The sequence below is a fragment of the Coenobita brevimanus genome, chromosome 26 (assembly GCF_032717465.1).
Source record: "Coenobita brevimanus isolate Jiangsu-jjx chromosome 26, ASM3271746v2, whole genome shotgun sequence".
In the NCBI taxonomy this organism is placed as follows: Eukaryota; Metazoa; Arthropoda; class Malacostraca; order Decapoda; family Coenobitidae; genus Coenobita; species Coenobita brevimanus.
In genome coordinates, this window is record NC_136979.1 from 39,829,532 (window position 1) to 39,854,864 (window position 25,333).

The 25,333-nt window shown below is 42.4% G+C and overlaps 1 protein-coding gene across 5 annotated transcripts in view; it reads right to left on the reverse strand.

The window, feature by feature from the left end:
- The window catches only part of LOC145394091 (battenin-like), a 33,450-nt gene extending 16,033 nt beyond the window's left edge, over positions 1 to 17,417 (reverse strand). For 4 of the 5 annotated variants that reach the window (XM_080268065.1, XM_080268068.1, XM_080268066.1 and 1 more), the window contains exons 1-5: positions 17,191 to 17,417; positions 16,692 to 16,971; positions 5,197 to 5,275; positions 3,271 to 3,435; positions 2,055 to 2,287 (exon numbers count right to left, since the gene is read on the reverse strand). In XM_080268065.1, coding sequence (XP_080124191.1) covers positions 2,055 to 2,287; positions 3,271 to 3,435; positions 5,197 to 5,275; positions 16,692 to 16,971; positions 17,191 to 17,308 — 875 coding nt within the window. In that variant the 5' untranslated portion in view covers positions 17,309 to 17,417. Of the gene's footprint in view, positions 1 to 2,054; positions 2,288 to 3,270; positions 3,436 to 5,196; positions 5,276 to 8,500; positions 8,548 to 16,691; positions 16,972 to 17,190 lie in introns of those variants that run through there. The other variant, XM_080268069.1, reaches the window with a different exon arrangement.
- Positions 17,418 to 25,333: the final 7,916 nt, after the last annotated feature.

A 25,333-nucleotide genomic window follows, 5' to 3' on the forward strand; every position in this document is an offset into this window, starting at 1 on the left:
TGGCTCTTTAGATTTTCCTATCCTACTGTAATGGCTTATCCTCCTGTAACCCATCACCCTCCCACATCTGTTCCCCTTACCCCATCTGTGTCATCTGTTGGAGCACGAGTATATACAGACAGTCATATTTGTATTCTCATTCTTAGTTGCACCCAAGTAATCTCAGTTATATCTTCCTATAAGCTTTTTTTTTTTTTTTTCTTACTGCTTATTTCTTATTTCAACTGTTGTTTTTAATTAATTGATTTATTAAATAACACATTTACATAAATATTTTTGCTGCTGCAGAACAAGTACTCTCTCCCTCGTTTACTTTTGCTCATACACCCATATCATAAACCCACAGCCTTTCATCTCTCCCTTGTAGCATTGCTTTATTCAGCCCATATACAGCAATGCACTGTACAGATGTTTCATCCTTCCTTCCATGTAATTTGACATATATGTGGCAGGGCCATAGTACTATAAGTACAGGAATGAATACACACTGCGTAAGCCAGCGAGATACTTTTGTTCTAGTATGGTACTGTACTGTGACTACCACATATATGCAAAAGTCCTCACAGGGGGAACAGAATACACTGAGGCAACTGTGGTGTACATCCAGCCAAACATTTCATGTACCTGTACATGTTCATACATTTTCAATCACCTTTACAAACTTTTTGCTTTTTGAAATATCATTCATATCCCTAGCATTTCAAGCTATAATCTTGCCATTTCATTTTCTGATCTCATGTCACCATTCCCATTACTTTTGTCACTATCAAGCACTGGATTTTTCTTCCCACAGGATGCTGACCCACCCCTGCCCAACCCCCGAACATCAGCTGGAATATGTGGGAGTTAAGATGTGAGAGATGTGGGAAGGCATGTAATGTACTGTACTCACACAGGTATGTGTTGTGGTCAGCACTGGTGTTCTGATGCTTATGATAAAGTTCTCTGTCCCAGATGGTCTTGAAAGGTATATATTTGTTGCACCAAAGTTAAGGTAAGAGACTGCTGTACTCAGGTGATTGTATCATATAATACAGCAAACAGTATATAAAAATGTTGAGAGAGAGAGAGAGAGAGAGAGAGAGAGAGAGAGAGAGAGAGAATACCATGACTGCCCTCAAACAAAATCTACCGGAGCTCTACTGCATGAGGATCTCTCTTCTTTAAGTTGTTGTCTACCCTTGTATTTACTGTACTTGTTATACATCAAGATACTCATAATATTTAGCTTACCTCCTTTTTGAACATGTAACACACAGTGTCTACAGGTCAGAATATCACCTTAGGAGAAACTTCTGAATGTTCAGTCTACTGTAATGGTAACGGCCAATCTCATCTCACACCCTCTGAGGTGTAAGGGTCCAGTGCAGGGCTACTCTTGTCCAGAATATTTAAAGGTATTTGGCTGCCATATGCTGCTGACTGAAATGCATAACTGATAAACCATTAGTTATCCGTGGCAGTTTCAAAGTTATAGTACCGGTATGTGCATTGCAAGGCTGCCACCATAACTGATGCCTTCTAATCAGCAGATCATCATGCAGCTAATGTACAGGTACTTTGAAAAATATTACTTGTTTATTCTTCATTGGTTGTCATTCCAGTTTGAAAATGAAACTAGGTCAGCTAATGCATGAATCTCTGATAATTATGTGTTTCTGTTTAATATTATTTAATCCAGATTCATGCATCAAACACTCAGACAACTATTCTTTTTATATATATATATATATACAGTTCACCCGCACAGTACTGTACGCGTGGTCACAGTGCGCGAATCGCATAGTACACGAGTGACAAAAAATCATAACCATAAAACTTTGAATGCGCGAGTTTAGTGCACAGTATGCTAGGCAGAGGCAAGGAATGGCCCAAAACTGCTATTTTCCCTGAATACGCGACCTCCCTCCCCGCACAACATGCCCATCGTGACTTAGAGGCTCATGGGGAAGGTGCTCAAGAGGAGTCTACAGTATGTATGTGTGTGTATACTGTATATGTACAGTATGCTGCACTAATAAATCCCCCCCCCCCAAACCATTGTCAGACCTCACTTGTGGTAGTGCGAAGCATGTGCCAGGAACGTTGTGTCTGAGAATCCTCGGGAAGCTGAAGCCAGCGCTACACCTAGGAAGACAAGATTTGGAGTGGCAAGGCCTAGGATGAGGTAGGATGCCACACACAGCCCTGACAGTACCATCACACGTGGCCACACACCCACTAGCAAGGTTAGGGGCGCTGCCAGAGTTAATGCTGTGGCAGGCAGAGTGTCAGCCACAAGAATGGCCTGAAATGAAGAGACATTTTCCATGATTTTGTGTGTGTGTGTGTGTGTGTGTGTACGTGCGTGTGCGTGCATGCATGTGTGTGTGTGTGTGTGTGTGTGTGTGTGTGTGTGTGTGTGTGTGTGTGTGTGTGTGTGTGTGTGTGTGTGTGTGTGTGTCATTGTAGAGAAACCACCATGTTTTTTTTACTTAATTATCATTATTTTGCCAAGTGTGTTGAAAAAAATAGATCACCGTTGATGTTTTGAGTGCTAGAAATGATGAGTGCTATGGAAGCACAGCAACTCAGTTTATGCCATATAGTCACTGCTTGACACATTTATCATATGTGACTACAGGGAGACTTGAACCCCATGGCATGGTAGTCATACAAAATCAGCGAGTCAAGATGAGTTCCTTGCTTCGCTACCAGACTAACAGGCTTTTATGGGGATCAGCCTCCCCCCCCTCCCCCCTGCCACATTAATTTTGTAATTCAAACTTCCTAGGATGTGATAATGTATTTCAAATAACGGAGGCCAGCAATCAGAACACTATTTTCACATCACTCATGGACCCAGTGGTAATTCCTGGGATGCAAAAAACAAGGGCAGTGACCAGGGCATTGACCATCTTATTCAAGATCATACTGTTGATACCAGTACTCATCAGTATATAGGACTGACATGAATGGGGGGAAAAAAAAAAAAAATTAGTCATGATGAAGGGGGAATCAAGCCCCTGTCTCATATGATGGAAGTCAGTGATTTAATCACTGAACAAAGAACACTCCATTTGGCTGTTGTGCTAGGTTGACTTTATAAACATCACTACAGTTAAATGGTGTGAGGTAACGATGTCATAGAAACAATAACTGATATTTTGTTCTTATCATTAATATATCTCTCATGAACATATTAATCATACAATATAGATACAGTTGACCCCTTCTGTGGCTTCCCACCACTAGCAGATGCAATCAAGTGGCCAGAATCCTCCTTCTTACCCCTGTGGAGTGGCGGCGGCACTTGAAAGTGTTGTCTAATAAGGTGGCAGAGTCATTAGTCCAGGTTGATGCAACATCACTGGTCATTTGAACAAACACTTCACTGCTGTGGTTGCTGATGTATGGGGATCCAGGTGGTGGCTGTTGTGATCTTTCCATGTAAGTCTGGAAACAGAAGGCAAAAATACAGTGGAATCTCCTAAATCGCAACTTTATAAGACTGGGCACATGCTGTGATTTGAGAATTCTGCGAATTAGAAATAACTGATCTTATGGGGAAAATTACTAATGGGTATATCATCTCAGAAAAGCTGCCCCCCTTACCCCCAAACTTACATCAAACTGGTCACCAACGAACATTATCCGGGAAAAAAATTAGTAAAGCATATTTAATGGGAATGAACAATTGTAAGATTCTTACCTGACTCTCGAATGATGACATTGCTTGAATGGGGAGGGGTTCCGAGGTTTGAGGTGGACTACGGCCCCTCAGCATGAGATGAGTGTGCTGCCACCTCTATGCTGCTTCCTGCTCATCAACTTTCCTTGGAAACCCGTCAAAGTCCAGTGTGGAGACAATGGAAATGGTGTCATCATCGCCCTCAGCTGCCTCTTTGTTGTCTTAAGGATCATCGATTCGTTGTCTAGATTCATTCTTTACCAAACGTGCAGCCTTTACATATTTTATATTTAAATGAGTCCTTCACAGGTTACTTGTTATAATTCCTGGATTATCACAGCTAATGAGCATTTTTATAAGCTTACCTCTGAAAGCTATAAATGAGGATTTAGAATGTGTGATACACTGATGCATTCAGTCAGAGAAGTAGTTGGTAAACAACGCAGCCAGTTGGAGAGATCGTTGGTAAACACTGCCGCGGCGACCTGTCCTCTTCCTTAAATACCCCAAACTAGGTATATTTTGTTTTTAACCACTCACTTCTTGCAGTCACAATTCAACAGATACCGGTAACTATGTTGCATATGTACCAAAATTACTTAACTTGAGATCAGGAGTTTGTTATAATATAGGTGGAATCACTTCGCCCATTTGGTAAAGAATTACCTCATTTAAAGCCCATAATGGTGGGCAACTTTGGCTTTCTTCTCACCACTGTCAATCCTCCTTATTACATTTAACATTTGGGTGTAATTTAATGTCGGTTTCTTCTTCTTTCCCGCCCTCGAAGAAATTGTAGGCTTAGGAGGGTTACAATCGGCCATGGTAACAGTGGACAGGCAGAGGATGCACAAGGAGGAAAAAAAAAAATCCCCGTAACAAACCACACTGGAACCACATGCTAACAATGGAGAGGAGACAGGGCATTGAGACAGGCGCTGGGGCATCAAGCACATGCGTCTTTCATGCTTGGCATGGAAGGGAAGCACTGTGATTGGCTTACAGTAAGTGTTGTGCTTGAATATGATCGGTTTAGTAATTGCCATGCTTGACTGCAATTGGTTTATGCCCAGGTATGTGCGCGGGCTTGAGGTAATGGTTGCGTGTATTACAAGAGACATAAAAAAAAGTGTCACTTTTGAGGCTAGCCTCACGAATTTCGTGTAATTTTCACGAGTTACTGATATTCCAAACTGTTGCTTGATGTTGCCAGGTATTATGAATGCACTTATTAGGATTGTGCAATTTAGGAGATTCCACTGTAGATATTAAGAGAGGAATTTACTGGAGAAATGTATTTGCTGCAGTGAAAAGAGACCCAGAACTTGAAGCTGACAAACAACAAAAAGGTACTTTCTAGAAGAGTGCCTTGATATTTTTTTTTTTTTTTTTTTTTTTTTTTTTATAACCCAGATTACCACTGACTGCTCTCATTACCTTCTAATCTTTTCTGTGGGTATGCTAATGGTGAAAGAGGAAAAATCCTTTGAGTGTGAACAATTCCAATGTGTATAATGGCTGCTCACCTGTGCCTGGACGCTGAGCAGATCATAGGCAGCGGTGATCATAACCCAGTAAGTGAAGTTGTTGCAGAACCCCAGCAACCTGTGGTGATAGACAGCTTAGACATGTGCAAAGTTAGAGGATTCATCTCACCTTGGAGTGGGAAAGGAAGTCTGGATGATGATGATCAATGTAAGAAAGTCTGAGTTGGAGCAAATGTTGTACGTATTCACTTGGAGAGGTCATGGGAAGTGAGAGACGAATGAGGCCAAACCTCTTAATCTGAGCGTTCAAGGGAAGTCTGTACCTAGTCTGTTTGCTTGCCACGCAATAGCCAGACACAGTATTTCCAGACAGGATGGCCTGAAACAAATCACCTCCATGTCACCATGTCCCTTGCCCTTTCCACACCATGCCATTTTGTATTACTGTACCAGGGAAAAAAAGCCTTTGTATTTGGCAAAGATGTTGTTACAGTTCAGTAGTGGATTTAAATGCTGAACCTTCCACCAGTGTTTAACTGATTTCTTACAGGAACTCAGCTTCAGACCCAGCATGTGGGGGATGCCTGTTCTGCCATTACACCAATCAGTAACTAAAAGACAAGACCAACATTTATTTTATTTGAAGGCAGGCTTTCACTGCTAAGTGCATTATTACCGTGTTTCATAACCATTCAGTGGTCATTTTTGCGCAACATCACTGCTTTTAAGTAGTGGGAGATATGGTGATTACAGGGGGGACACTGACTCTGTCTGTCCCCTTTTTGCACATGCGGCATATGGTAGGTGAAGGGTTTCCATCACCCATTCACAGTGTAGTGCTACGTACCCTTAGGTGACTACAGGTAGCCACAAGCCAAGTGGTTTTCCAGAACCCAGGAAGCCATTTACTATTTTGAGTGGTAGTCATATTTATCTGCTTATTGCCAAACACCTTAATCCCATATGGGGTGGCCATAAACAAGTTGCCTCCATGTCGCCCTGTCCCCCGCTATTTCATTGCCCTGCTCCCAACTCACACCCCCCCTCTCTCATATACCTCTCCACTCCATCCCTCCATCTCATCCTTGGCCTCCCCCTCCCTCTCCCCCTCTCGACCTCAATCACATACACTCTCCTCATCAGTCTTTCACTCTCCATCTTCTCCTTATGTCCAAACCACCTCTGTGTGTCTCCTAATGCTTCCTATCACATTCTGATCCACACCACAATGCTCCTTCACTTCCTCATTTGTCAGTCTGTCTCTCCATGTGACTCCACAAGCTCCTCTCAAGCAGGGTTGGCACCAAGGTGGGTTACCCGGTTTTACCCAACCGGGTTTTTTCAGTAAAACCCACTTGAAGAAAACCACTATTTTACCCACTTTACTGGGTTTGTTAAAAATAATGTATTTAATAACAAATTCAGTTTTATTTGATTAAATGGTTATATTTTTGCACACAATAACAGAAGTAAATAATAGCTACTTAATCACATTCTATTTTGCAGTTTAAAAAAAAAAACAGCATCGCCAAGTATTTATAATATAATATCTTGGAAGCATAATCTTAGTGATTAAAAAGAAAACTTATTACATTTCTCACCACCAACATAAGTAAAACATGCTCTTTGCATTTTTTTTTTTTTTTTCAATGCAAAAAAGAAGGAACCAAACACAGAAGCCCACAAACTGTTCCTTCCAAGAAAAAACAAAAAAATACAAAAGAGAGCCAAATTCAAGATCCGTTCATTTCAAGATGCCTGGACACACTGCGTTTGAAAGACTGGAGATCATAGGAAGTAGGAAATACAGACAGAGTGAGACAGTTCCAGAGTTGACCTGTTGCATAAACAAAGGACTGGGAGTAATGGTTAACTCTTGCATTAGAGAGTTGGACAGAAAAGGGAGGACAGTTTGTTGCTAGACGGGTGCCACGCACCCATCGCAGAGGTGGAGGGATGCAAGCAGACAGTTCAGAGAAGTGACCATTGAAGTAGCAACAGAAAAGAGATAAAGATGCAACTGCACGGCGAAGAGACAGAGGTTGAAGAGAGCCAGTAAGAGGAGGAGAGTTGATGAGGTTAAAAGCCTTTGACTCCACCCTATTGAGAAGAGCTGTACGTGGGGAGCCTCCCCACATATGAGGGTTGTACTCTAAACAGGGGCGAATAAAACCCGTGTATAAAGTCAAGAACTGTGCAGGGGTAAAGAAGGTACAGAGTCAGCTTAGCACACTCAATCTTTTGAAAATACGAATGTTGTTCTTTGATTTTTTCAAAACTGTTCGTAATACTTCTATTTTTCTAATAGCATTTATAGCCAATATCCTTTTCTTTTGAAATGATAATATTTTTGTAATGTAAATTATGGTTCTTGTCATGTTACCCTACCAGTATAATCATTACTGGAGTTAACTTATACCATATGTTGTCTTATATCATTACCAAATATCAATACTTCTATAGAAATATATTATAAACACTGCTTTCTGTTTAAAATAGATGTATTTTATAGGCTTAGATATTTGGTTACCAAAAGTTATTATAACTGTAAAGATAATGTGTGAAATCACTTATGCAACAGAATTTTCAATAATAATTATTTAGAATATTGGCCATGTGGAAAGGATGGAGGGTGAAAGACTGACGAAGAGAGTGTATGTGAGTGAGGTGGAGGCCGAGGATGAGATGGATGGATGGGGTGGAGAGGTATATGAGAGGGGGGGGTGTGAGTTGGGAGCAGGGCAGTGAAATGGCGGGGGACAGGGCGACGTGGAGGCGATTTGTTTGTGACCACCCCAAACGGGATTGAGGCATCTGGCAATAGATAGACAGATAGAGAAATGCAAGTATATAATTACCAAAGAAAGGAGAGTAGCAAGGCAAATGACTCCTTCTCCTATTGTGTAGTGTGGACTAATCTTTGCTAGCTCGTGAGTTGTGCAGTGCTCTCAAGCCTCTCATGTTGAAGCATGTTTTGCTGTGTAGCAGGCAGCCCAAGTGCGGAATTTTCGCGGGCCATTTTGGACCATTTTAGACCGGTTAGGACTCATAAGTGATCGCGAGAACGGGCTAATGTCAGTCCGATCCTGTCCGGGCTTGCTATTGGCTGCATGAGTGACTGGGCATGACCTAGAAGAATGTAAACAAATGTCGGGGAGTAGCGTTGATTACACAAATTTCATGCTTCCCCTCAATTTTTATCTTAGTCATTAATGCTTTAATAATCTTATTTCATGCGCTTCGTAGTAATACAAAGCCTCTACTTCATGGTGAGATTTATTTGGATCCTTTCTTGGATGATCAGGGGCTTCTGCTAGCATTAAAAATGGAATTTAAAACAAACCTTATTCCCAAGTCTGCCATTGTTGACCATCAATATTTACACCCTGCCACAGATGCTCCTCGCCTCCTTCTTGGCTGTTGCTGATGTGCATACGTTTGTTCGCGGACCGGTCTTGCCTAGGCTAGCTTGTGGGGTAGGACTGCTTTGGACCTGTCTGTACCGGTCTAATTGTCTCGCCAGAACAGCAATAAGACCAGTCTAAACCAGTCGATACCAGTCTAAAAGCCTCACGACAACGCGTCTAAAGATAACAGCCAAACAGGTCAAAACATGATCGTGTTCATTTCCCTTATTCAAATAACTGTGTGAAAAATAAGATTTTATTGGGCTATTCATAATTATGTATAATGGAAACATTATTTTATTTAAATTTAAGGAAAACTTTGAGAAAAATGACTTTTGCCCGTTTTGGGGGGGGTAATAAGTGGGGGGGAAAAAAAAAAAAAAAACTGGTGGGTTGGGCTTAAAAAAAAAAAAAAAAGTGTGTTTTTTGCCAACCCTGCTTTCAAGTAACTCATTTCCACTGCTCACACTCTCAACTTCTGTCCCTCCAACAATTTCAAAGCTTCACTTTCATACGTTAGAGTTGGTATCACAGTACTGTCAAGTAGTAGCTTTTTCACTTCCATGTTCATTTCCCTGTTTCTTATCACTGCTTTCAAGAAACCAGCAACCTTTCTTCCCTGTTGCACCCTTTTAAGCACTTCACTCTCTAAACATCCATCCTTACTCATCACACTACTCAAGTTCTTAAATGCACTCACATTTTCCATTTCCTCCTCATCCAACCTCACTGTACATTCATGGACTTCATTTCTCTTGAAGACCATAATTTTACTCTTCCCTACATTCACCTTTAGATTCCGTTTCTTACACACTCTCCCAAGCTCATCCACCAAGCCTTGCAGCTCCCCTTTGTCTTCACTTAGCAACACAGTATCATCTGGAAACAACAGTACAGGCAGTTTCTAAACACTGCCCTCACTCATTAGGGCCACTCCAACATCCACTGCCCTACGTTGCATCTCTTTTACAACCTCATCCATATACAGATTGAACAACCATGGAGACATGACACATCCTTGTTTCAATCCAACCTTCAAATAGAAGAATTCACTCAGTTCACCATCCACATGCACTGCAGCCTTAGCACCCTCATAAATACTCTTCATGGCCTTCAACAACTTCCCATCTACTCCATATAATCTTAATACTTTTCACAATCCTTGTCTATCCACCCTGTCATATGCTTGCTCCAGATCCATGAAGCCGCATACAACTTGTTTCCCTTCTCTAGAAACTTTTACATTAAAGATCTAAGAATGAATATCTGATCTACACAACCTCTTCCCTTCCCAAAACCTCCCTGTTCTTCTCCAAATAATTCCTCATTTATTTCCCTAACTTTGTCAATAAGTATCCTTCCACTTTTCCTGTTACACTAAGAAGACAAATGCCTCTCTGATTACCACAATCTTCTTTTTCCATTTTTCCTTTATATAGGGGAATAATTATAATAATTATACCTGGCTTCCAATCCTCTGGGACTCTACCTTCCTCCCAGGCCAATCTGCACATCTTCCACATCCATTCTACTACTATCTCTCTCCCATGCTTCAGCATTTCACCACACAGTCCATCAAATCATGGGGCTTTCCCCATTTTAACTTTCTTCATTGCTTCCACAACTTCCATCCTAATGATTTCTTTCTCTCTTTTCATATCCCTCCATCTCCTAGCCATTCCCCAGCTACTTATTACTTTCATTCTCTATGTTCAACAATTCCTTAAAGTGTTCTCTCCATTATATTTATAAAACCAACATATAGATGCCTTTTGGGACAGTAGATTGAGCCCCTCTAACTGAATGTATTAATTATTTAATAACTAGTGTGTATTGCTCCTAATACTTTACCACTCAACGGAGTGACTGGTCATCCATGCCTGAGATGTTTAAATATAGTAGCCTAGCCCTTGGTCCATATGCTCCTGCTGGGGCTTTAAAAGTACAGTATAATCCCTCAATCATCCAATCGTTTTCACTAGGATCCTGGGGTGAGGATGATCAGCCTTGCTCCTCCCCTGTGTGGCATTATGTGAGCAAAAAACTCTAACCAGCCCTAGCTCCTAGGATATAATCACATTCGAGGCTTAAACCGACTGGAGCACCGTCACTTCATTATATGGTTACCACCCAACGTAGTATATGTATATGGCTTCCTGGTTTACAGGAAGCCATTTGACTTGTCATTCACTGCAGCATCACTGAAGGCAGCACAGCATCAAGTGGGTATATGGTGGTAGCCGGTAGGCACCACCTGCTGCAAAGGTGTACTATAGTAAGAAAGTAAAAGACTCCTTGTATTGTACAGTATTAGAATGGGATGTGTCTGATAAAGCCTAGTAATTTGTAATTTTGAATAAAGGATGGAAGTAGTGCGAGTATAAGTGGCTGGGGAATGGCTGGGAGAAGGAGGGAGGTGAGAAGTCAGGAAGAAATCAGTAGGATAGAAGTTGTGGAAGCAATGAAGAAAGTTAAATTGGGGAAAGCCCCAGGAATTGATGGAGTGTGTGGTGAAATGCTGAAGCACGGGGGAGAGATAGTAGTAGAATGGATGTGGAAGATGTGCAGATTGGCCTGGGAGGAAGGTAAAGTCCCGGAGGATTGGAAGTCAGGTATAATTATTCCCTTGTACAAAGGAAAATGGGAAAAAGAAGTGTGTGGTAATCATAAGGGCATTTGTCTTCTTAGTATAACAGGAAAAGTGTATGGTAGGATACTTATTGACAGAGTTAGAGAAAGAACAGAGAAATTAGTTGGAGAAGAACAGGGAGGCTTTAGGAAGGGAAGAGGTTGTGTAGATCAGATATTCATTCTTAGATCTTTAGTGGAAAAGTTTCTAGAGAAGGGAAAGAAGTTGTATGCGGCTTTCATGGATTTGGAGAAAGCATATGACAGGGTGGATAGACAAGGATTGTGGAAAGTATTAAGAATATATGGAGTAGATGGGAAGTTGTTGAGTGCTGTGAGAAGTATGTATGATGGTGCGAAGGCTGCAGTGCGTGTGGATGGTGAACTAAGCGAATTTTTCTCTTTGAAAGTTGGGTTGAAACAGGGGTGTGTCATGTCTCCATGGTTGTTCAATCTGTACATGGATGGGATAATAAAAGAGGTACAAGGTAGGGTAGTGGATGTTGGAGTGGCCCTGGTGAGAGAGGATAGCGTTTGGAAACTCCCTGTACTGTTGTTTGCAGATGATATTGTGTTGTTGAGTGAAGACGAAGGGGAGCTGCAAGGCTTGGTGGATGAGTTTGGGAGAGTGTGTAAGAAGCGGAATCTAAAGGTGAATGTAGGGAAGAGTAAAGTGATGGTCTTTGAGAGAGGTGAAGTAAGTGAATGTACAGCAAGGTTGGATGGTGAGGAATTGGAAAATGTGAGTACATTTAAGTACTTGGGTAGTGTGATGAGTAAGGATGGAGGTTTGGAGGGTGAAGTGCTTGAAAGGATACAGCAGGGAAGAAAGGTTGCTGGTTCTTTGAAAGCAGTGATAAGAAACAGGGAAGTGAGCATGGAAGTGAAAAGTTACTACATGACAGTATTGTGATACCAACTCTAACGTATGGAAGTGAAGCTTGGACGTTGTTGGAAGGACACAAGTCAAGAGTGAGAGCAGTGGAAATGAGTTATTTAAGAGGAGCCAGTGGAATCACATGGAAAGACAGGCTGACGAATGAGGATATAAAGGAGCGTTGTGGTGTGGATGTGATAGGAAGCGTTATGAGGAACACACTGAGGTGGTTTGGCCATGTGGAGAGGATGGAGGGTGAAAGACTGACGAAGAGAGTGTATGTGAGTGAGGTGGAGGGGGGATGAGGGAGGGGGAGGCTGAGGATGAGATGGAGGGATGGGGTGGAGAGGTATATGAGAGAGAGAGGTGTGAGTTGGGAGCAGGGCAGTGAAATGGTGGGGGACAGGGCGACTTGGAGGCGATTTGTTTGTGGCCACCCCAAACGGGATTGAGGCGTCTGGCAATAGATAGATAGAATAAAGTAATATGTGGATTTGTGACATTTCCGCTCAAAACAATTTCTCTCTCTTTCTCTCTTCTAAGTTACCTGCAGCGGGAAATATTTTTCTGTAAATTATTGTTGTCTCGATAATTTTTTGTGTTGGAAAGGGGTACCAGTAGCCTGATATTATTATTATTATTATTATTTTTTTTTTTTTTCCGGGAGGAAAAAAAAATTACGAATTTTCGGTGCACCAGCGGCAGCAACACCGTTGTCCCGTAGCAAAACATACGTCTGCTTACTAGACCTTGCTGAATGCTGACAGTAAGACGTTTGGTTGGCAGCCCTTCAGGTACGTATCATTTTTACCAGTGCAAAAGTAGCATTTAAGATTAATTCCTTACCAAACGGGCGCGGCCTTTCCACATTTCCTGTTGAGTCTTTCACACGTTACTTGTTATTATTCCTGGATTGCCACAGCTGCAGGTGATTTGTATAAACTTATCTCTGAAAACTATAAATGTAGATTTAGAATGTTTAAATATTCCCCCGACGTCTGCCAGTAGCCAGCCTAACGCGCATTTTTAATTTTGAAAGCTGGCTGTCAAACGCAAGTGAGGTTAGGTTGGATTAGGTTTGATTGGGATAGGTTTGGTTAAGTTTCCCATTGCTTTGACAAGGGATACTCTGACGCGTTCAGTCGGAGCCATGATTGGTAAACAACGCGGCCGGTCGGTCAGACTCGGAGATCGTCGGTAAACATTGGCGCGGGTGACGTGGCTGCTTCCTTAATACCCCCAAATAGGTATATTTTGTCTTTTTCCCCATCACTTCTAGCAGTCACAAAGGAACAGTTAACAATCTGTGGTACGTACCAAAATTACGTACCTTGAGATCGTTTGTTATAGGTGGAATCGACGGGCCCCGTTTGGTAGAGAATCATTGGCTGGCCATAACGTTACTAGCGCGCATTTTTTATTTTGAAAGCTGGCTGTCAAACGTAAGGGGGGTTAAGTTGGATTAGGTTTGGTAAAATCATTAAGTTTCCCATTGCTTTGACATGGTATTCTCTGAAGCGTCCAGCTGAAGCCATGATTGGTAAACAACGCGGCCGGTCGGTCAGACTCAGAGATTGTCGGTAAACATTGCTGAGGACGATGTGGCCGCTTCCTTAAATGCCTCAAAACAGGTATATTTTGTCTTTTTCCCATTACTTACAGCAGTCACAAAAGAACAGTTAACTATCTGTGGTGCGTATGTACCAAAATTAGCTACCTTGAGATTATGCGTTTGTTATAGGTGGAATCGCCGCGCCCCGTTTGGTGGAGAATTACCCATTTCAGCAGGCATTTGTGTTATGGAATGCTTGGTAGATTCGTTTTGATTAACAGTTCGTTAGTTGTCAAAAGAGAACATATCTTGACGCCTGTGCAGGAAGTACTGCCCCAACATAGGTGACAAATACCGGTATATTTTTGCGTATTTTGCTCTCCCCCGTATTTAATACAATGTTCCTACGTCTGATCAGTATTTAGTGTTTTGCACAAATTTGAAGCGTTCTTAGATGAATCCTTGTTATGTATTTTTTTCGAAATAGCATCCCGCTGAACTAACCTTGGCACCCTTCAGCTCTAACTTACGCACTCTTCAGGCGTTACCCTCAGCATCCCCATTATAGGTTTAGGAAGGAATGGGGAAACCACCCAAACTTAAATTAACGATCAGAAGTGTTGTGGTGTGGATGTGGATGTGATAGGAAGCGTTAGGAGAAACGCGTTAAGGTGGTTTGGCCATGTGGAGAGAATGGAGAGTGAGAGACTGACGAGGAGAGTGTGTGAGTGAGGTCGAGGGGGGGGAGAGGGAGGGGGAGGCCAAGGATGAGGTGAAGGGATGGAGTGGAGGCGTATATGAGATAGGGTGGTGTAAGCTGGGAGCAGGGCAGTGAAATGGCGAGGGACAGAGCGACATGGAGGCGATTTGTTTGTGACCACCCCTTAACGGGATAAAGCGTCTGATAATAGATAGACATCACTGAAAGCCAATTTTTCAACCTAACCTCGATAGTCTTTAAATATAGTCTTTGCATATTTTTATTTTGGTCACTTTCTTAAAAATAGCGACTTACCAGGAATTTTTAGGTTACCAGATATTGATGTGAAAATATAAAAGAAATTTTGACTACCTTGAATCCAGTGACGAATGTTTATTCTTGCCAGCCTTCGTTCCTCCAGACGATTTTATTAGGAAATGCCTCGTATTGAAGTGGTTAATGATGCCTATGATCTGAAAAGTCTACCCTAATCTGAGTAAAATTGCTTGAAAGTAGCGAGAACATGAAAAATATCTGCATCATTAGAGTTAAGTTTCAGTCGAATACGCCCGTACGATGATATGTGTTTTGCTTTTTTCCAAATGGTTTTATTCAGTTTAGGGGATCCTTCAGGTTAATATGAAAGGGTAAATGAAGTCTGTATCTACCAGAAAAGTAAAAAACGCAAACAGTAAAAGTGTGAGGTGGCAGGCAAGAATAAACAAGGCGACTATACGAGTATATGGAGAATTAAAACAATAGTAACCTTGAGTTAGATGTCATTTTTATTTTAATGAGGCCACCACCAAACGATTAAATTTAGCTTTAAGTAGAGAACTCTTGTAGTTTAGAGGATAATGAAGGTAATATCAAATTCTTCAATTCTGAGTCTCCAGAACCGAGTAAAATCGTATGGTGACTACTACTACTACTACTACTACTAATAATAATAATAAAGGAAGGAGATCTACGTTTACCCATTTATGTGTAGTGCTGTGGGAGAACTGAATTGCTTGAATCAGCTGGAAGAGTGAAATCAGGCAACCAGTGGAAAGGGAAAGTATAATAGTGTGTGTGTGTGTGTGTGTGTGTGGAAAATAAATGAATATATCCAGCAATCCCGTGACGTACTTTTTTCATTTTCTTATGTTACCACAGTTACCACTAGACATGTAAATTATTATTAAGGGAAACGTCTTGCAGTGCGGGGCTGTATCTCCTTCCCCCTTCCTACCCAGAGAAGAAGTATTCGTACGTGAATAATCGCGTTTGCAAGTACAAAATCTAAAATGTCATTGGATTGTAGGTGTTATCGTGAGGTTATGGTAAGATTGGTAAGAAGTAGGTTAAGTAATAATGAGTTGGGTGCTTAGAGGTGGGTTAAGTTATTGTATGGAATAGACACTGCTGTATATCATATTGTCACTCTTCCAGTGCCTTGGTAGAGTTAATAATTTCGACCACCAGGAGACAATTTCGTGTAGCTGAAGAAAAAAACCCTCGCAGGGAAAGGTTGGGAGAGACATTCCACAAAAACAAATTCTGTTGAGATGATTTTTGCTTTTATCTAGGTCTAATATATATATATATATATATATATATATATATATATTCAGAGAGAAAGAGAGAGAGAGAGAGAGAAACAGCCTTTCACGTTGGCAGCATCTCGCCTAACTCTTTTACGTTACACCTACGCGTACATCCACCCTCGTGTGCCAACGAGCAACAACACACGAATCTGTGCTCTCTTTGCCATAGCCAGGGGGCATCATAGTGTCTCTTCATTGGCGATTCATTTTGCTCCTTAGCGATTTATATTGGATTATGACGCCTTTATTCCTGTCCCAGTACGTCATTTTGGCTTTATTCCTGCTATGAAAGATAAAGCTTAGATTCTTTTGAACTACCAGAGGCAGAATAGGGTTTTCATTAACTTCACCACATTCAGTACCCCCATTAAATTTAATGTGGATAACAAATACGTATCACGATCGTTTCCTAGTATTCAATCAGTCGATGAGAGAGAGAGAGAGAGAGAGAGAGAGAGAGAGAGGCCTTAATCTGTACTGCATTCGTGTCCTGATTATTCTTCCACAGCCAACACGGTACCGGTACTTGTTTTGCTGAGCCCGCGGAGTGGTGGTGGTAAATGATATGGTGCTGAGTCACTCGCGTCAGGGAGAAATCATATAGACGGAATGGAGGAAGGAGAAAACATGATGTGAGTAAAACACTTGCTTGTGTGTGTGTGTGTGTGTGTGTGTGTGTGTGTGTGTGTGTGTGTGTGTGTGTGTGTGTGTGTGTGTGAGAGAGAGAGAGAGAGAGAGAGAGAGAGAGAGAGAGAGAGAGAGAGAAACAAACATCACTCACCAGAAAGCCACCAGGTCTCTAACACGACGAGGTGGCCCAGGACCCATCTTTTTTTCAGTTTCTCTCCCTCCTTCCTTCTCCTGTTTCTCTCCCCTCTCCTCACCATCGTCGCCACTGCTCCCATCCCTGATCATCAGTTGTTTTCTTCCCACTTCTTCCTGTTCTTCTTTTCCTTCCGGTAGTAGAGAACAGGTGTCCTGTTGATCTTCCTCGTTATGTGTTTTGGGGAAGGGAGTCGTTTGGTCTTTCAAGAGGTTTTTGTTGACATCTCCATTGCGCTCTGTGGGAAAAGGACTGAATTTAGACTTTTTACTGTGTATTGGAATGTTTTAAAATTATTGGTGATGAACGTTATTTACCTTATAAAGTACATGATGGACACAAAGTCTCTCTGCCCTCTGAGCGAAATATTGTGCTTCGAGAATGATGGAGCAGATAGTTACTCATCCATTGGACGAATGGGGCCTGGATATAAGGCAAAATAATGATAATTACTCACCTGGAGTGTCAGTGTAAAGTCCCACTTGAGGGAGAGGCTGATGGTCGCCCTCCAGTAAGCACTGGCGTTCCGCCTCGGTCTTATCCTTCAAGGACTTGTTGCACCGTTCTGGGGCCATTTCTCGATACGCAGTTGAGTGGGAATGGAGAGGGAGTGGAGGTGTAGGAAAACAGTGGAGGTGGGGAGAGGTGTAGAAAATAGTGATGGTGGGGAGAGGGAGTGGAGGTGTAGAGAGATAGTGGAGGTGGGGAGAGGGAGTGGAGGTGTAGAAAAATAGTGGAGGTGGGGAGAGGGAGTGGAGGTGTAGAAATAGTGGAGGTGGGGAGAGGGAGTTCAGTAGCCACAAAGGTATGGCGCTGTGGATTTATGGACTGGGAGTGGTGTTGTGGAAGGGTTGTCGTGGCAGTGAGGCTGTGAATTGATAGTGAAGTTCGGATGTCTAGGCTGAAGATGTAGACAGTGATCTGGTAAATTACCAATATGCTGGGAATCGAACCAGGGACTCTCAGGTGAGAGCCAGGCAGCATACCACTACACCACGACCAGAGTGGAGTTATAAATAGGGAATGCAGTAGTGAAGAGGGGGTGGGATGTGAAGGTATAAAGACAGGGAAGGAAGGTTGAGAAGTGATTATTTAGACCACACGGATCATAAGGTCCTTCAGTTCGTATAGGGGTGACTAAAGAGTTGGAATACAGTAGGCCAGAGGGTCAAGGGTTGAAGGAAAGGAGGATCGCGTCCAAGTTCACAATCCTCTTCATCACCCTTCCTCGTTTTTTCGATTTGAGTCCAGACCGTCCCAGTTGTAGTGGCTTGTGGTTGCACCTGTTGGGGGAGAGAGGGAGATTAGTTGTTAAATTATATTATGATTTATCATCATCATAATCAGCAGGATTGTTATTATCATCATCATCATCACCGTCGTTGTCGTCGTCATATCGTCCTGCTTTTACAATAAGAGTACTGTAGTAGATGGGACGTTTGTACAGTCATCCTTCCCCTTTCCTCTCCCTTTCCTTCTCCCCGTCTCCCTCCCCTTTTCATCTCTCCCTGCCATCCTTCCATTGTTTCTCTCTTATTTCACTTCCTCATCCTCTCGCTGCCCTTCCTGTCTCCCTGCCCTCCCTCCCTTACCCTTCCCCCCTCCTCCCCCACCCATCCCCTTTCTTCACTGTTTTCTCCCTCCTCACCTCCTTCCCCTTGCCTTTCTCCGTCCCCCCCATTTCCCCTCTTCTGGTCTTACTTCCCCTGGCACTCCCTCACCATCATCTCCCTCCTTTCGGCCCCTTTCGCTCCCTCCCCACGGTCCTTCTCTGTCCCTTCCCTGGGTCGGTCCCTCTCTTATTCAACTTCCTCGCTTCCCTCTCCTCGGTCCCTCTCCCTCCATCCTCACCTCTTTCCCCTTCCATCCCCCCCTCCCTCCTCCCTATTGTACTGTTTACACTTTAATATCTAAACTGCTGGCAAGGCACTGAGGCAGCATTCCCTCTCTCTCTCTCTCTCTCTCTCTCTCTCTAACTAGGCCCCTATCATTTGTTTCTTACCTGTATGCTGTATTTCTGCATATGAACATTTTGTAGATAGATAGGTAGGTAAGATAGATATAAAGATAGATATAACACCTTCTTATGTGATTGTCTTTCTTCCTGCCAGTGCGTACGTGCGTATGTCTGTTTCTGTCTAGTTCATCGGTTGTCATGTCTGGATGGTTTCCTGTGTGAAGACATGCCTCTACGTTTTAGCGTACATACATGGTGTTTTCCTGTGTTGACAATGACGTGTGTGTACATTTCAGTGCACATACATCAATAGTTCGTTTACATTGGATCGAGACCGCATCGGAACCTGAGAAAATTTCCTTAACTTTCCTGAATCCGTGACTTAATTCTTGCTGCCTCCAAACGATTTTATTCAGCTAACAGCGCGCGTGTTTTACTTAGGTAATTCTCTTATACCTCCAGACGTTTTTCATTCATATTACGAAAAGCCTCTTATATGGAAGGGATTGTTCTATTGCCAGACGCCTCAATCCCGTTTGGGGTGGCCACAAACAAATCGCCTCCAAGTGATATAGGAGTGATTGTTGATAAAGGATATATCTGCCCCCTCCCCCCCCCCAGTTCGGCCCCCTGGAGAGGGGGGAAGAATACTTCCCTAGTATCCCTGCTTGTAAGAGGCAACTAAAAGGGGCCTTTTTGCTTCAGTGTTTCTCTCCTTTGCTCTTCTGTCCTGCATCTCTTCTCAATACTGGGGGCATGGCTCAGTGGTAGAGCATCAAGCTCGTTATCGGGGGATTGCGAGTTCGAGCCTCGCCCGGGACTGCAGTGCTTCCCCCCATTTTTCTTCTGGATACTTCCGTGTTTCTTCTGGACTTTGTTTTTACTCTACATTGCCATATAATCATATTATGGTTTGGTGCTAATTCTTCATTATTCCTTCCTTCCTTCCAATTCGAAGAGTTTCTCCTGATATAAATATAAGTGTTTAAAAGTAGGAAAAATACGATACACGCCATCATAGTGGAAAGAGTAAACTGGTCCGCAATAATCAAAAGGGGTTTGAATTTAGTTTTAGTAGTACGGGAATACCAAACGTGTTTAAGGAATTATTGATTGGTAACAAGTGCGTTTATACGTATATAGGAGTGATTGCCTAATGTCTTGAACTTGAGAGTGAGTGAGCAAGGGGGAGGAAGCGGTGAGTGACAAAGGTATATAGACAGTGGGAAGTGATGTGAGAGGGGAGGGAAGAGGAAATGGCAACAAGTGTATGCAGGGTAAGCAATAGGAAGTGATATGAGAGAGAGAGAGAGAGAGAGAATTGCTGAGGCACGGAACAAGTGGGTTAGGGTGTTTAATAACAGACTTGTGGGACCAGGCATTGACTTAGACTGAAACTTGTTGCTTAGGCCAATATGCACTGGGTTACACACACACACACACACACACACACACACACACACACACACACACACACACACACACACACACACACACACACACACACACACACACACACACACACACACACACACACACACACACACACACACACACACACACACACACACACACACACACACACACACACACACACACACACACACACACACACACACACACACACACACACACACACACACACACACACACACACACACACACACACACACACACACACACACACACACACACACACACACACACACACACACACACACACACACACACACACACACACACACACACACACACACACACACACACACACACACACACACACACACACACACACACACACACACACACACACACACACACACACACACACACACACACACACACACACACACACACACACACACACACACACACACACACACACACACACACACACACCTATCCAGCCATACGTTTATTCATCCTCTCATTCATTTATTCATTCATTCATTCTCTTATCAGTCCTTCCATCTTCGCTCTCTGTCTGTCTGTCTGTCTGTCTGTCTGTCTGTCTGTCTGTCTGTCTCTCTCTCTCATTGCGTAACATCCACACCACCACACACAATAGTTCTTAGGCCTCATAATGACATCCTATACCCCACTGGACTACCATAAGCCTACGCCCAACATACATACAGTAGGCTTATTTATACTGCGACGTCTTGGTGGTTACGTGTCTGGGTCGCTTTCTTTACTCTCTCTCTCTCTCTTTCTCTCTCTGTATAAAGTTTTTCAATTCGAGTATACCCCCTTGTTTTGTTCTTGATGTATCCAGTTGATTTATTCAGGTTAAGGTGGAGAGTTCTCAGTGAATGTGTTAGATACACCCTTACCATGCCCTTCATGTAAAGTAAGCTCTCCTGAATTGATTAACACCCCCAGGCCTCGCATTCAAGGACGCTCTACACATCCATGTAAAATGACAGTGATTAGATGGATGTGTAGTGCTTCCTTGAATGCGAGGCCTGGGGGGATTCGGACTGCGATTGCAGAGTTGAGAGGAAGGATGGGATTGGAATGTATTGGTGTTTTGATGAGGAGGGGTAGATTAACATGGTTTGGGCATGTTGAAAGGATGGAGGGTGACAAATGAGTGCAGAAGGTGAGAGGTGCGAACGTCAGGGGCAGGGTTGAGAAAGGCAGACCGAAAAAGACCGGGACAAGGTCGTAAGAGTGTTGCTTCAGAGCTCCGGTAGGGACTTAATAGGGAGGCTGCCAGAGATCGAGCAACGTAGAGAGCCGCCATTAGGTGACCAAGGCCGACACATGGAAGCATGGTGGCCCCTTATAAACGATATGAACGAGATTGCAGCAAGAAGTAGCTACTGTATGAAGATGTCGCCAGAATGAATTGGTAATCGAACCGCAAAGGCATTGTGACTTGTGTATGGTTAATTATTTCAATTTGGACTTGTTAACATGTATGAAAGCGTCCTGATCGTATTTACTTAATTTATAATTTATGAGTGACTTACTCCGAACTTTTTTTTGCAGATCAGACTCGCTTTGTTTTAGCGTGAAATGACGTAGACAGGTACTCCAAATTGGCGACATTGCGAATCGCTGTAATAATTAATCCTTTTCAGTATAGTTAAGTGTTGTGTATTTTATGCCTGTTACCGTCAGACGATTTTTTGAGTTGTGATGGGGTTGAAGCAGTCTCCATTAGCTTTTTTTTTTTTTTTTTTTTTTTTTTTTTTTTAGCGCCAAGACGATATTATTCAGTATCATTGTGGAATTCCAGTAGTGAAGGGGTTGCAGCAGTCCTCGTCAGTCCCATCTGTATAGGCCATTTGCATTTTTTTCTTCCTGCCACAAGACGATTTTCTTTAGTTGAGCGAAAGGGTTATCCCCCTTACCATTGAAAGTCTGTCAGATGAACAAAATCGGTCAGCCTGATTTAAATTACCAAGTGCATTCTTAAAAGCAAAAGGTTTAGAGTGCCCCAGTCGTGCTTCACTTTATTTCCCTAAATGATGCTCACATACAGGGTGCTTTACTAGCGAAGATTCATATGACGCTTCACTTTAGCGTAATCTCGTCTCTTATCTTTCAAGGGCCTTGTACATGTTTATTTTTGCTGGCACTAGTCGATTATATTTACCCTAGGACAGTTCTTCGAGCTGGGGCAGTTAGATATAGCCCTCTTTAACGCCTTCAGTACTGAGGTGATTTCCAGTCTGAATAGAAACTTCCAAAAGCAGGAATAATTAAAGAGTACGGTATCGGAGTGTAAGTGGTTAATACCCTTGCTACGATGGTCTATTTTGTAGTATAATCTAGCTACCTTACTGCCGGACGAGTTTACGGAGCTTTTATTATTTTTTAAATGTACGATATTCCCCATAGACAGCTTCTTCCTTCAAGCCCAGTAGTCCCACACGCCACACAGCTTCACATCATCACCACATCGGCGGTAATAGCCTACTCACTGTTCATATTGAGTAGATTCTAGGTCTGTCATTCAGGGCTGGTGTGATGATGTTCGCGGGAGTGGTTTCAGAGCGTGTTGGTAGATCTTGTTTTATCGAAATTCATTTAATAAAACTTACCTTCCCCTGTCTGTGATCGAACTCGAGTTCTGTTAGACAGAAGCTTGCCTCTCAAACGGTCAGAGTAGTCTAACCACATAACTATTGGGCTAATGGACATTCCCTCTAATCCCTTCGCTACGGGCGGAATCCTTACATCAAAAATATTCTTGAGGCATCCAGAATAAAGTAATAATAGAAGTCATTGTATTGACGTAGTTAACCCTTTGCTTGCGAGGGTGTCTTACTGCTGAATGAAAATACCTTGCATTTGGCAGGAACACAGTCGTATCTGCGAAGGGGTTTCATTAATTCACATCGACGACGTGTTTCCTGTTTTGTGACATGGTACCAGGCAGTCTTATTCGGTTTTAGAGGACACTGTTTTTGAAGTAGAGTTAATGTCTTACGTAACTCCTTTAGTTGGAAAAGGCTCTCAAGCTGGGTAAAAACGTATGGGGATAGCAAAAATATAATGAAAAATGTCATTGGAATGAAGGGGTTGATTCATTCCGATGACCTATTAATAGATTTTATTTTTACCACCAGATGATTGTATTAAACTTAGACAGGCCTCTAATAGTGATGGTATAATGAAGGCTATATCTAACTCCTCCAGTATTGAGTCTCTCCAAAGCTGAGTAAAACCCGTGTGATGATGGCAATAATTGTATGTTATATATTTAACTGACCTGGAGGTGTTGATCTACGTATGATGCTTGCCAAACCCGCCTGGTAGCAGGGTGGGACTATAGATGGTCCGGGAAGGCCTATTAAAACTCGTTCACTGGCACAGGCGCAGGTGGTGGACCTTGTGCAAGGCCAGCTTAAGCACATCAGCCCCATGACGTGTTTTCTGTGTCACTGGCAACCACTAGACGATTTAAGTAAGTGTAGGAGAGAATTTTCGAAGTGGAATTTTTATTTTATGCAAACACCAAATGATTCTATTTTGTTTAGGGGAGAGTTTTCGAATTGGAGGGGATAGATACAGCCTTCAGCAACCCTTTCACTACCAGACGTATCCCACAAGCTGACTTAAAATTGTCTGTGGAGGTATCAGACATAACTGAAAAATATGTCATTGCACTGAAGGGATCCAAAACTGAAAAAGCTTTTTGGGGATAGCCAGCGTGAAACTTTTTGAAGTATCACGTCTGGGGCGGGGGGTTATTACTCATTTTTTCGAACTTTTCCCTTGCAGTTCTGATGACATTTTTTTTTTAATGTTTGTAACTGCTAGACTTTCATCTTAGCGGGATAAATTTGTACTAAAGGGTTTAGTTATTGCATTGATTAACCCCTTTGGTACGAGATTCCTTTTCTAAATTTCTTAGAATTGTCTGCAAGTGGCATAAACAGAGAGAGAGAGAGAGAGATTAAACATATTGAAGGATGTAATTAACTTCTAAACTGAATAAAATCGTCTGGGGGCAGTCAAAATAAAATGATTGATTTGTTACGACCTTTGGGCTTGTTACAGACTTTTAGGGCGCGTTTACTTGATAAGCCTGGGATCATATTTTCGAGGCATGGTAACACAGCTGTGTTTAGGGAATGATTTTGTAGACAGGAAAGCTGAGCCACGACCCCCCACCCACCCCTCAGGCAGTCACGTATGGGATCCTAATAGACTGACTGCGTGGGCGCGTGTTTGAGTCCCTGCCACAACACAGACACATGTGTGCTCGTTAAAAGCAACAGTGGACGTTATGCAGTTACCTATAGCTTCCACGAGAGAGAGAGAGAGAGGCGGGGAGGGGGGGGGGCTGTCATAAAAAGCTAACTGCATCCTCGTTATTTCACTAATTCACTTAGATGACGTATTTTACCCTCAGGCGATTTCATATGGCTTAGGGGAAACTTTCGAACTGGAGGGGTTAGATGCAGCCTTCATTAATCCCTCCAGTACAAGAGAAATACGTTGATTGAAATCAATCTGGATGTATCAGAAGTAATAGAAAACCACCTCTTTGGGTTCGAAGGACTTAAGTAGATTTATTTTCCACATTGCGTCTTAAATATCCTCTTACGTGTTGCTATGTAGCTTCTCATATCCGAAGTGCTTAATTGTGGCTGCGTGAAATTCGATAAGCTTTAGTTTTGAGGTAGGAATGAATCTCAAAACATTCAAGAGAACATTATTTCTTTCAGTACGATGACGTCTTTTATTTATTTCTTTATATATTTATATATATTTTTTTTTGCTACCGCCAGACGATTTTATTCAACTTATGAGTAACCTTGTAAGATTATTAAAAAGCCTGCTTCACTAACTCCTTTCGTACGAAAAGTCTCCTCCGTAGTTGAATTAAATCGTGTAGGGGTAGCAACAATGAAATGTCATCGCACTACTGTCACAGCTGTTATCAGTCATTGAACTTACTACATATAACTGGTTGTGAGAGATTTGACTGTTTGTCTCATTATTATGACTGCGGTATGGCAAGTCATCAGTTAATAAACCTTCCATAGAAAATTAAAGTGTGTGGGGGGTGGGTTGGTCTTCCAGTATCAGTTCAGTGAACTCTTGAAGAACATTCTGTATCCATCCATCTATCTGTTTCGTTATCTGCCTGTCTTTCATTTCTGGAAAAGAAAGTCGACTTACT